Source organism: Colobus angolensis, unplaced genomic scaffold, assembly GCF_000951035.1.
Source record: "Colobus angolensis palliatus isolate OR3802 unplaced genomic scaffold, Cang.pa_1.0 Scaffold423, whole genome shotgun sequence".
In the NCBI taxonomy this organism is placed as follows: domain Eukaryota; kingdom Metazoa; phylum Chordata; class Mammalia; order Primates; family Cercopithecidae; genus Colobus; species Colobus angolensis.
The window spans coordinates 265,268-278,360 of NW_012117633.1; the positions used below are offsets into that span (position 1 = coordinate 265,268).

Genomic DNA, 13,093 nt, shown 5'->3' on the forward strand with positions numbered 1-13,093 from the left:
CAAGACTCTGTAAAAAAAAAAAAAAAAGCTGGGCGTGGGGACAGGCGCCTGTAGTCCCAGCCACTTGGGAGGCTGAGGCAGGAGAATGGCGTGAACCCTGGCGGCGGAGCTTGCAGTGAGCAGAGATCACGCTACTGCACTCCAGCCTGGACAACAGAGCGAAACTCCATCTCAAAAAAGAAAAGAAAAGAAAATAGTGGGTTGAGTATACAGTAAGTGCTCAGTAAATATAAGCTGTTTCTAGTAAGGGACAGATTAGAATTCCTGACAAAGGGCGCTGTAGGGCAAAGATACAGAAACATAAATTTGTGATCTTTTTGTGCAAAGTGAATACGTCAATGTAGCTGGAGAGGAGGACAGTGTGGAAACGATGTTTGAGGCCGTGAAGATGCGTTGGGAGGAGGCCATTACTCCTTGTACCCCCAGTAAAGGAGTTTGGATAACATCCCATCAGACAGCAGGGTGCTTGTGCAAGTTTTGAGCCTGAAGGGGCCGCCTGAGTTGGCCTTTGGGGAGGTCATTCTGGTAGCTGCACATAGGATGTTTAAAGAGAGACACTGGGAACAGGGATGCAGGCAGGAGGCTGAGGGAGAGGTCCAGGTGAGGGATTGGGGACCGAAGCGGGAGGAGCGGAAGTTGGAGTGGGTTGGAGAGGCAGGCCGTAGCTGCCATAATTGGCCCCTTGTGTCTCTTCTAGCTACATCTGGCAGCACATTGAGATCGGCTATGTCCAGGGCATGTGTGATCTTCTGGCTCCTCTGCTGGTCATTCTGGATGATGGTGAGTGTGTCTTTACTGCCCCAGGGCTGGGGGCGCATTTCCTTTCCACTGCGTGGCAGAGGGGTTAATCTCACTTTGTGACTCTATGGAATGTGGCTCCAGCCAGGTGCTCCGAAGGCCTGTCTGGTGAACACATCAGTATCCTAGTGAAATAAAAAGTCCTTATATTCCATGGTGCCCAATACTCAACACCCAGATAGGCCTTTGCTAGCCAGTGATTGTATGAATGTGAATGAGAACAAACAAACAAATAAAAATGAAAAACAAACCCAGACAGTTTCACCGGTGAGTTCTGTGAAACATTTAAAGAAGAATTAACGCCAATTCTTCACGAGCTCTTCAAAAACGTAGAAAAGGAAGGAATGCTTCTTCACTCATCCAATAAAGCCAGACCTCGTATGAGGACTGGGTGTCTCACTGGCAACCAGATACCAGTAACAGACAAAGACATAACAAGAAAACTACAGACCAATATCCTTTATGAATACAAATGCAGAAATCCTCAACAAAATACCAATAAACATAATTCACCAAGATATAAAAAAGATGATACACTATGACCAACTAGGGCTTATCTCCAGAATGCAAGGGTGGTTTGACATGCAAAAATCAATCAATTTAATTCACCACATTACTAAAATAAAGGGAAAACCCACACAGTCATATCAATTGACACAGAAAAACACAAGAAAATCCAACACCTTTTCATAATAAAAACATTCAACAAACTAGGAATAGAAGGGAACTAAACACGATAGAGGGCATCTATGAAAACCTCACAAATATCGTCAGACTCAGTGGTGAAAATCTGAACACTTCCTCTCTAAGAGCAGGAACAGGACAAGTATGTCTACTTTTGCCACCATAGGTTCTAGCCAGGGCAATTAAGAAAGACAAAGAAATAAAAATATTTCAGATTGGAAAGAAAGTAAAACTATCTTTGTTCACAGATGTGATTTTGCATATAGAAGATCTTAAGGAATAAAAAAATTAGAACTGATAAACAAGTTTATCAAGTTTGCAGGATACAAGATCAATAAACAAAAGTCTCTTGTATTTCTATACACTTGAAATGAGCAATCCCAGGCTGGGCGCGGTGGCTCAAGCCTGTAATCCCAGCACTTTGGGAGGCCGAGGTGGGTGGATCACAAGGTCAGGAGATCGAGACCATCCTGGCTAACACGGTGAAACCCCGTCTCTACTAAAAATATAAAAAATTAGCCGGGCGTGGTGGCGGGCGCCTGTAGTCCCAGCTACTCAGGAGGCTGAGGCAGGAGAATGGCATGAACCCAGGAGGCGGAGCTTGCAGTGAGCCGAGATCGCGCCACTGCACTCCAGCCTGGGCGACAGAGCAAGACTCTACCTCAAAAAAAAAAAAAAAAAAAGAAATGAGCAATCCCAAAATGAAATTAGGAAAACAATTTTATTTGCAATAGCATCTAGAAGAATAAAATACTGGCTGGGTGCAGTGGCTCATGCCTGTAATCTCAGCACTTTGGGAGGCCGAGGCAGGCGGATCACCTGAGGTCAGGAGTTAGAGACCATCCTGGCCAACGTGGTGAAACCCAGTCTCTACTTAAAACACACACACACACACAAATAGCCAGGCGTGGTGGTGCATGCCTGTAATTCCAGTTACTTGGGAGGCTGAGGCAGGAGAATCGCTTGAACCTGGGAGGCAGAGGTTGCATTGGGCTGAGATTGCACCACTGCACTCCAGCCTGGGTGATAGAGTGAGACTCCGTCTAAAAAATAAATAAATAAAAAATAAATAGTCTGGGCATGTTGACTCATGCCTGTAATCCCAGCACTTTGGGAGGCCAAGGTGGGTGGATCACCTGAGGTCTGGAGTTCGAGACCGGCATAGCCAGCATGGTGAAACCCCATCTCTACTAAAAATACAAAAATTAGCCAGATGTAGTGGCGGGCACCTGTAATCCCAGCTACTTGGGAGGTTTGGGCAGGAGAATCACTTGAACCCGGGAGGCAGAGGTTGCAGTGAACTGAGATTGTGCCATTATACTCCAGCCTGGGTGACAAGAGCGAAACTCCATGTCAAATAAATAAATGCATAAATAAAATGCAATACTTATGAATAAACTTAACAGAAATGCAAGATTTGTATATTGAAAACTATAAGGCATTGTTGAAGTAAATTTTAAAAACCAAAATAAATGGAAAGATATCTCATGTTCATGGATTGGAAGACTTAGTGTTGTTAAGGTAGCAGTGCTCTCCAGTGATCTGTAAAGTCAGTGCAATTTCTGTCAAAAATCCCAGCTGCCTTTGTTTTTTTTTTGTTGTTGTTGTTGTTGTTTCAAAAATTGACAAGCTGACCCTAAAATTGGAAATTCAAGGGATTTAGAATAGCCAAAACAATTTTTTTTGTTTGTTTGTTTTTTGTTTTTTGTTTTGAGACGGAGTCTCGCTTAGTCGCCCAGGCTGGAGTGCAGTGGCGCGATCTCGGCTCACTGCAAGCTCCGCCTTCTGGGTTCACGCCATTCTCCTGCCTCAGCCTCCCAAGTAGCGGGGACTACAGGCGCCCGCCGCCACGCCCGATTAATTTGCATTTTTAGTAGAGACAGGGTTTCACCGTGTTAGGCAGGATGGTCTCGATCTCCTGACCTTGTGATCCACCCACCTCGGCCTCCCAAAGTGCTGGGATTACAGGCGTGAGCCACCGCGCCCGGCAGCCAAAACAATTTTTAAAAGGAGATGTTGCAGGACTCACAGTACCTGATTTCAAAACCTACCACAAAGGTCTTAAAATAGTGGTATTTCTATAAGGATCAACATGTAGATCAATGGAATAGAATTGAGAGTCCAGAAGTAAGCCCTTACATTGATGGTCAATTGATTTTGACAGAGGTACTAAGAAAATTCAACTCAGTGAGGAAAATCAGTCTTCTCAACATATAGTGCAAGAACTACTGGACATGCATACGCAAAAAATTGAAGTTGAACCCTTACCTCACACCACATACAACAAACTAACTCAAAATGGATCATAGACCTAAATACAAGAACTAAAACTATAAAACTTAAAAACAGGAGTAAATCTTTGTCACCTTAGGCTAGGGAATTTTTTTTTTAGATATGACACCAAAAACATAAAGAAAAAGTAGGCAAATTAGACTTCATCGAAATTAAAAACTTTTGTACTTCAAAGAACACCATCAAGAAAGTGAAAAGAACCCAAAGACTAGAAGAAAATATTTGCAAGTCGTATGTGTGATAAGGGACTCGTAGCCAAAATATATAAAAAACTCTTACAATTCAACAATAAAAAGACAACCTGATTAAAGTGGCTGAAGGATTTGAATGGACATTTCCCAATAGAATTGAAGATACGCAAATGGCCAATAAGCAAGTTAAAGGATGCTCTACATCAAGGGTCCCCAAGCCCTGTGCCACAGACAGGAACCTTGCCACACAGCAGGAGGTGAGCAGTAGGCTAGTGAGCATTACAACCTGAGCTCCACCTCCCACCTCCTGTCAGATCAGCAGTGGCATTAGATTCTCCTAGGAGTGCGAACCGTATTGTGAATTGTGCATATGAGGGGTCTAGGTTGTGCACTCCTTCTGAGAATCTAATGCCTGATGATCTGAGGTGGAACAGTTTCATCCAGAAAGTATACCCCCCACTCCACTCCATGTCCATGGAAAAATTGTCTTCAAGGAAACTGGTGTCTGGTGACAAAAAGGTTGAGCACTGCTGTTCTACATCATTAGTCATTAGGAAAATGGAAATCAAAACCACAGTGAGATACCACTTCATATACACTGGGATGGCTGGAATCAAAACAATAGAAAATCATGTGTTGATAAGAATATGAAGAAATTGGAAGCTTCATACATTGCTGGTGGAATTGTAAAATGATTTGGCCACTTTATTATTTATTTATTTATTTATTTATTTATTTATTTATTTATTTATTTATTATTTTGAGATGGAGTCTCATCCTGTCACCCAGGCTGGAGTGCAGTGGCGCAGTCTCAGCTCACTGCAACCTCTGCCTCCCGGGTTCAAGTGATTCGCCTGCATCAGCCTCCCAAGTAGCTGAGATTACAGGCACCCACCACCACATCTGGCTAATTTTTGTATTTTTACTAAAGATGGGGTTTCACCATGCTGGCTATGCAGGTCTCGAACTCCAGACCTCAGGTGATCCGCCCATCTTGGCCTCCCAAAGTGCTGGGATTACAGGCATGAGCCAGCATGCCCGGCCAGTTTGGCCACTTTAAAAAACAGTCTGGCAGTTTCTCATAGTAATGAACATAGAGTTATCATATGACCCAGGAATTTCATCCATAGATATATGCCTAAGAGAATTGAAAATATATGTTCATGCAAATACCTGTACATATATGTTCATGATAGCATTATTCATAATACTCAAAAAAGTGGAAATAGTCCCAATGTCCATCAAATGATGAATGCATAAACAAAATGTGGTATATCCATACAATGGAATATTATTTGGCAAAAAAAAAATGATGTTCTGATCCAAACTACAATGTGGATGAACCTTGAAAACATGCTAAGTGAAAGAAGCCAGACACAAAATATCACAAATGGTGTGATTCCATTTATATGAAATGTCCAGAGTAGACAAATCCATAGAGACAGAAAGACTAGTCATTGACAGGGACTTGAGGGAGAGAGAAATGTGAAGTTGCTGCTTCATTGATACAGGGATTTTGGGGTTGCGGGGGTGAAGAAATGTTCTGGAACTAATAGTGGTGATTGCACAACATTGTGAATGTACTAAAACCACTAAATGGTACATTTAAAGGGTGAATTTTATATGAGAATCTCAATAAACCTGTTAAAAAATGGGATTGGGTGCAATGGCTCACACCTGTAATCCTAGCACTTTGGGAGGCCGAGGCAGGAGGATTGCTTGAGATCAGGAGTTCAAGACGAGCCTGAGCAACATAGTGAGACTCCATCTCTACAAAAATAATTAAAAATTAGCCGGGCATGGTGGTGCACACCTGTAGTCCCAGCTACTCAGGAGGCTAAGGCAGGAGGATTGCTTGAGATCAGGAGTTTGAGACCAGCCTGAGCAACATAGTGAGACTCCATCTCTACACAAAAATTTAAAAATTTGCCGGGCATGGTCATGCACACCTGTAGTCCCAGCTACTCAGGAGGCTAAGACAAGAGGATTGCTTGAGCCAAGAAGTCAGAGGTTGTGGTGAGCTGTGATCGTGCTATTGAATTCCAAGCCCCTGGGCTAAATATATAAACATTTATGTCTAAAATACAACAACTAGGTCCAGGCCCAGTGGCTGATGCCTGTAATTGCATACACTTTGGGAGACTGAGGCAGGTGGATCACTTGAAGTCAGGAGTTCAAAACCAGCCTGGCCAACATGGTGAAAAATTTCTACTAAAAATACAAAAGTTAGCCGGGCATTGTGGCGGGCACTTGTAATTCCAGCTACACGGGAGGCTGTGGCAGAAGAAGCACTTGAACTCGGGAGGCAAAGGTTGCAGTGAGCCAAGATCGTGCCACTGCACTCCAGCCTTGGTGACAGAGCGAGACGCCATCTCAAAATAAATAAAATAAAATAAAACAGGCCAGGCATAGTAGCTCATGCCTGTAACCTCAGCACTTTGGGAGGCCGAGGTGGGCAGATTGTGACTAGCCTGGGCAACATGGTGAAACCTTGTCTCTACAAAAAATAGAAAAATTAGCCAGGTGTGTTGGCACACACCTGTGGTCCCAGCTACTTGGGAGCCTGAGGCAGGAGGATCACTTGAGGCTGCCAAGGTCGAGATGCAGGGAGCCGTGATTGTGCCACTGCTCTCCAACCTGGGTGACAGAATGAGACCTTATCTCAAAAATAAATAAATACAGCCGGGCGCGGTGGCTCAAGCCTATAATCCCAGCACTTTGGGAGGCCGAGACAGGCGGATCACGAGGTCAGGAGATGGAGACCATCCTGGCTAACACGGTGAAACCCCATCTCTACTAAAAAATACAAAAAACTAGCCGGCCGAGGTGGTGGGCGCCTGTAGTCCCAGCTACTCAGGAGGCTGAGGCAGGAGAATGGGGTGAACCCGGGAGGCAGAGCTTGTAGTGAGCTGAGATCCGGCCACTGCACTCCAGCCTGGGCGACAGAGCGAGACTCCGTCTCAAAAAAAATACATGCATACATACATACATACATACATAATAAATGGGGAGCATAATTCTACACTCTTTTTTTTTTCTTTTTTTGACACATTTCACTCTTGTTGCCCAGGCTAGAGTGCAATAGTATGATCTCAGCTCATGGCAACCTCCGCCTCCAAGGTTAAGGCAATTCTCCTGCCTCAGCCTCCCGAGTAGCTGGGATTACAGGCACCCGCCATCATGCCTGGCTAATTTTTGTAATTTTAGTAGAGACAGGGTTACACCATGTTGTTCAGGCTGGTCTTGAACTCCTGACTTCAGGTGATCCACCTGCCTTGGCCTCCCAAAGTGCTGGGATTACAGACGTGAGCCACCACACCCAGCCAACTACCTACTCTTTAGACACGGACTGCACATAGTGACTTGTTTCCAAAAAGTGCAGTATGGAAGGCAGTGACGGGATGAGAAACAAACTACAGCAGAGAAACCTGACAAACACGACCTCAGCCAGGTGACCATGGCCAACATCAGCAGTCATAAATCATGCTGATAGTATATGCCCTTATGGTGTGATTAAAATGGCCCTTTACCTCTGTGGTTTTCCTCTCGATAACCCATAACCCAGTCTTACCATGAGAAAGGCATCAGATAAATTCCATTGCTAGTAGTGCAGCATCCTACAAAAATACCAACCACTACACCTCAAAACTAGCAAGGTCGCTGGGCACAGTGGCTCATGCCTGTAATCCCAGCACTTCGGGAGGCCAAGGCGGGTGGATCACGAGGTCAGGAGATTGAGACCATCCTGGCTAACTCGGTGAAACCCCGTCTCTACTAAAAATACAAAAAAAAAATTAGCCGAGTGTGGTGGTGGGCACCTATAGTCCTAGGAAGCTGAGGCAGGGAAATGGAGTGAACCCGGAAGGTGGAGCTTGCAGTGAGCCAAGATTGTGCCACTGCACTCCAGCCTGGGCGACAGAGCAAGACTCCATTTCAAAAAAAAAAAACAAAACTATCAAGGTCATCAAAAACAAGAAAAGCCTGAGAAACTGTCACAACTAAGAGGAGCTTAAGGGAACATGACCAATCGATGTAATGTGCTGTTCTGGATGACAGCTTGGAACAGAAAAATGACATTCAGTACACACTAAGAAAATCTGAATACAGTATGGATTTTAGTTCATAATGTGTCCATATTGGTTCAACAAATGTATCATGCTGATGTCCAGATACTAATAATAGAGGAAACCGCGTGTGGGGTATATGAGAAGTCTTTACTGCCTTTGCAGTTTTTCTGTAAATGTAAACTTTTCTAAAATATAAAGCCTTTTGTCCAGGCGCGGTGGCTCACACCTGTAATCCCAGCACTTTGGGAGGCCAAGGCAGGCGGATCACAAGATCAGGAGATCGAGACCATCCTTGCTAACATGGTGAAACCGCGTCTCTACTAAAAAATACAAAAAACTAGCCGGGCATGGTGGGGGGCGCCTGTTGTCCCAGCTACTTGGGAGGCTGAGGCAGGAGAATGGCGTGAACCCGGGAGATGGAGCTTGCAGTGAGCCGAGATGGCGCCACTGTACTCCAGCCTGGGCAACAGAGTGAGACACTGTCTCAAAAATAAAATAAAATAAAAATAAAGCCTTTTAGGCCAGACACGTTGACTCACGCCTGTAATCCCAGCACTTTGGGAGGCTGAGGTGGGCGGATCACGAGGTCAGGAGATCGAGACCATGGTGAAACCCCCCTGAATAACATGTGAAACCCCATCTCTACTGAAAATACACGAAAGGTCCACCCCCAACATTGAAGGTCATATTTCAACATGAGATTTGGAGAGGACAAACATCCAAACCATATCACTTGGGCAATGGGGCAGCTGACTGTTCTGTGCTGCTTTCTCAGAGGCGCTTGCCTTCAGCTGCTTCACGGAGCTCATGAAGAGGATGAACCAGAACTTCCCCCACGGAGGCGCCATGGACACGCACTTTGCAAACATGAGGTCGTTGATCCAGGTATGACTCCACGTCCAGTCCTGCTTTGGACTTTTTTGGGAAACAGTAAGTAAAGCTTAGTGGCTCCAGACTGAGCTATTTAGAGCCCACCTGGATTGGAATCCTATTTCTGCTGTACAAACTCGGCATATGCTCTTCTCTCTCTGGGCCTCAGTTTTCTCATCTGTGAAATAGGTTTTCTCATTTTTATGAGTCCCAATAAGTTATTAGAATTATCATGGAAATGAAATAAACTAATGATGTTATAGTGCTCAGCACAGTGCCTGAGTGCCTCTCAGAGCATAGTCCATGGGCTGGCAACATCAGCCTCACTGGCAGCTTGTTAGAGGTGCAAATTACTGGGCACCTTTCCTCCACCGAATAAAAATCTCTGAGTTGGGCCCAGGAGTCTGTGCCATATGAAGTTCTCCAGGTAATTCTGGTGCAAGCTCAAGTTTGAGAAGTATTGTAATAAATGCTAGCTCTTCAGCATTCATAGCGATTAGTATATCTACTCCCCAGAGGAGTTAAGACACTCAACCCTTTGAGTAGAAGGAATGCAAATGTGTTAACTTGAGTAAATGGTAGGGATGCTTTGTTATCTACACACTGGCAGTGGAGCTACAGTTAGCTCTGATTTCTTCTTTAGTGGAACTTTAAAATACTACAAAATATTTTGGACATAAGGAAGGTAAAAGAGTAATATAACGAACACCCATGTTTCCACCCCCACCTCCCCAAGAAATAAAATATAAATCATAGGCTGGGCGTGGTAGCTCACGCCTGTAATCCCAACACTTTGGGAGGCCAAGGCAGGTGGCATACTTGAGGCCAGGAGTTTGAGACCAGCCTGGCCAACATGGTGAAACCCCACCTCTAACTAAAAATCCAAAAATTAGCCAGGCGTGGTGGCACACACCTGTAATCCCAGCTACTCAGGAGGCTGAGGCAGGAGAATCTCTTAAACCCGGTAGGTGGCGACTGCAGTGGGCTGAGATCGCACCATTGTACTCCAGCCTGGGTGACAGAGCAAGACTCTGTCCCAAAAAAAAGTTAACCATAGATTTTTCATTATTCATGTACCCCTTCTTGATGGCATTTCCCCACCACTCCTGTCCTCCCAGTGGTAAGCACTTTGCAGATTCCTGTGTTCACCATTATAATGTACTTTTTAAAATTCTATTACAATATATGCATATATTCCTAAACATCATATAACTCTGTTTCTTTACTCCCCACTTTACATAAATAGTTTTAAATGGTATGAACTCTTGTGCAGCTTGTCTTTATACTCAGCAACAAGTTTGAGAGGCTCATCAACAAGGGGGCAGTTGATTCCTCTTTCCCGGAAGTACAGTCTTCTGTGTTAGGAGCACAGCGCATTCTATCACGTTTGATTTGGATCCATTTTCCTGTTGGTGGTCATTTAGGTTGTTTTTATTTGATTTGGTTTTGCTTTTGCTTGGGGAACTCAGGGTTTTGCTTTTGGCCTTCATAAACAATGCTGCATTGAAATTCTTGTGTGCATCCCTGCTGCATGCATGCAACAGCTTTGCTTGGGCATCTTCTCAGAATGGAATTGCTGGGGCAGAGAGAATGCACATCCTCAGTTTTATCAGGCATGACCGAATCACTCTCAAAGTGATTGTACCAGTTTCTTAATGCTCCAGGGCAGTATGGTAAGGGTTTCAACACACCATCCTCACTTGATATTGTCACACTTACATATTTTTGTCAATCTCTTGGATATGATTCAAGCATCCCATTGTGTTACAATTTTTTTTATTTTTAATTTTTGTGGGTATGTAATAGGTATATATATATATGTGGAGTACATGAGTTGTTTTGAGACAGGAATGCAATGTGAAATAAGCACATCATGGAAAATAGAGTATCCGGTCCCTCAAGCATTGATATCCTTTGTGTTCCAAACAATCCAATTATATGCTTTTGGTTATTTAAAAATGTACAGTGAAGTTATTGTTGACCATAGTTACCCTGCTGTGCGATCAAATAGTATGTCTTCTTCATTCAGTTTTTTTCATTGTGATTTTATTTGCATTGTCTTGATTGACAGTGAAATTGAATATCTTCTTTTTTTTTTATTTTTTTATTTTTGGTTCATTTGGATTGTGAAGTGCCTGTTCATATGCTTTGCCTATTTTCTTTTACTTTTCTTTTTTTTTTTTGAAACAGAGTCTCTCTCTGTGGTCCAGGCTGGAGTGCAATGGTCTTGGCTTACTGCAAGCTCTGCCTCCCAGGCTCACGCCATTCTCCTGCCTCAGCTTCCTGAGTAGCTGGGACTACAGGCTCCCGCCACCATGCCCAGCTAATTTTTTGTACTTTTTTCTTTTTAGTAGAGATGGTGTTTCACCGTGTTGGCCAGGATGGTCTCAATCTCCTGACCTCGTGATCCACCCACCTCGGCCTCCCAAAGTGCTGGGATTACAGGCGTGAGCCACCACACCTGGCCAACTTTGCCCATTTTCTATGTACATTTTTTCCATAATTAGAGTCATTTTGTACATACTTTTCTTTCTGTACATTATTTTTCAAACAAGGTTTTTTTTCCCTACTGACTAGCGTATCCAATAGCTGGAGGTATTCTTCCACCACCTGTTTTTTTATAACATTTTATTAAAATATAATTTAGATACGTAAAATTTACCCTTTTGAAGTGTACAATTCAGTCAGTGGCTTTTCATTTATTCACAGAGTTATGCGATCATCACCAGTTTCAGAACATTTTCATTACCCTAGAAAGAAACTCTTCATTAACAGCCACTCCCCATCCCCTCCGTCTCCCCAGCCCCTGAAAACCAAGGAGCTGCTTTCTGTTTCCATGGATTTGCCTTTTCTAAACATTTCATATAAATGGAATCATACAATATGTGGCCTTTTGTGACTGGCTTCTTTTACCTAGCATAATGATGTCGAGGTTTGTGTATGTATGATGCATTGTAGCATGTATCAAAACTTAGTTCGAGGCCAGGTGCAGTGGCTCATGCCTGTAATCCCAGGACTTTGGGAGGCCAAGGCAGGTGGATCACCTGAGGTCAGGAGTTCAAGACCAGCCTGACCAACATGGTAAAACTCCCATCTCTACTAAAAATAACAGAAATTAGCCAGGCGTGGTGGCAGGTACCTGTAATCCCAGCTACTCAGGAGGCTGAGGCACGAGAATCACTTGAACCTGGGAGGTGGAGGTTGCAGTGAGCTGAAATCACGCCACTGCACTCCAGCCTGGGCAATAGAGCAAGACTCAGTCTCAAAAAAATAAAAACAAAACTTAGTTTGTTTTTATTACCAGGTAATATTAAAATAGATGGTATGGATATGCTACTTATATTTATCCATTCATGTCTTGATGGACATTTGAGTTGTTTCCCAGTTGTTGGCTATTGTGAATAACACTATTACACACATTCATTCAGTACAGATTTTTATGTGGATATGTTTTTGTTTTCATTTTGTTTTTTTAGACGGGGTCTCACTCTGTTACCCAGGCTGGAGTCCAGTGGTGTAATCATAGTTCATTGCAGCCTTGAACTGGGCTCAAGTGATCCTCCCACTTTAGCATCCTGAGTAGCTGGGACTACATGCCCAGGACACCATGCCAGGCTAATAATAAATTCTTTTCTTTCTTTCCTTTTTTTTTTTTTTTAGAGACAGGGTCTTGCTATGTTGCCCAGCCTGGTGTCAAACTCCTGGCTTCAAGTGATTCTCTTGCCTTGGCCTCCCAAAGTGCTGAGCCACCACACCTGACCGATCGATGTTTTCATTCTTCTTGGGGATAAACCTAAGAGTGGAATTGCTGCATCATATGGAAATTCTGTGTTTAGGTTTTTGAGGAACTACCAAACTGTTTTCCACAGCAGACACACCATTTTACATTCTCAGGAGCAGTGTAGGGGGGTTCCAGTTTCTCTGCATCCTTGTCAACACTTGTTATTGTCTGTCATTTTTCACTATCCTAGTGAATGTGAATTGGTATCTTGTGGTTTTGAATTGCATTTTCCTAAGGATTAAGGATGCTGAGCATCTTTCATGTGCCTCTTGACTATTTGTGAATTTCCTTTGGAGAAATGTCTATTCAGATCCTTTCCTTTTTTTTTTTTTCTTTTTTTTTGAGATGGAGTCTTGCTCTGTCGCCCAGGCTGGAGTGCAGTGGCCAGATCCTAGCTCACTGCAAGCTCC

General features: G+C 43.6%; 1 protein-coding gene across 1 annotated transcript in view; it reads left to right on the forward strand.

The window, feature by feature from the left end:
- Nucleotides 1-13,093, forward strand: part of SGSM1 (small G protein signaling modulator 1) — a 127,155-nt gene that overhangs the window by 103,147 nt on the left and 10,915 nt on the right. The window contains exons 21-22 of the mRNA XM_011956722.1: nt 698-780; nt 8,808-8,917. Coding sequence (XP_011812112.1) covers nt 698-780; nt 8,808-8,917 — 193 coding nt within the window. The remainder of the gene's footprint in view (nt 1-697; nt 781-8,807; nt 8,918-13,093) is intronic.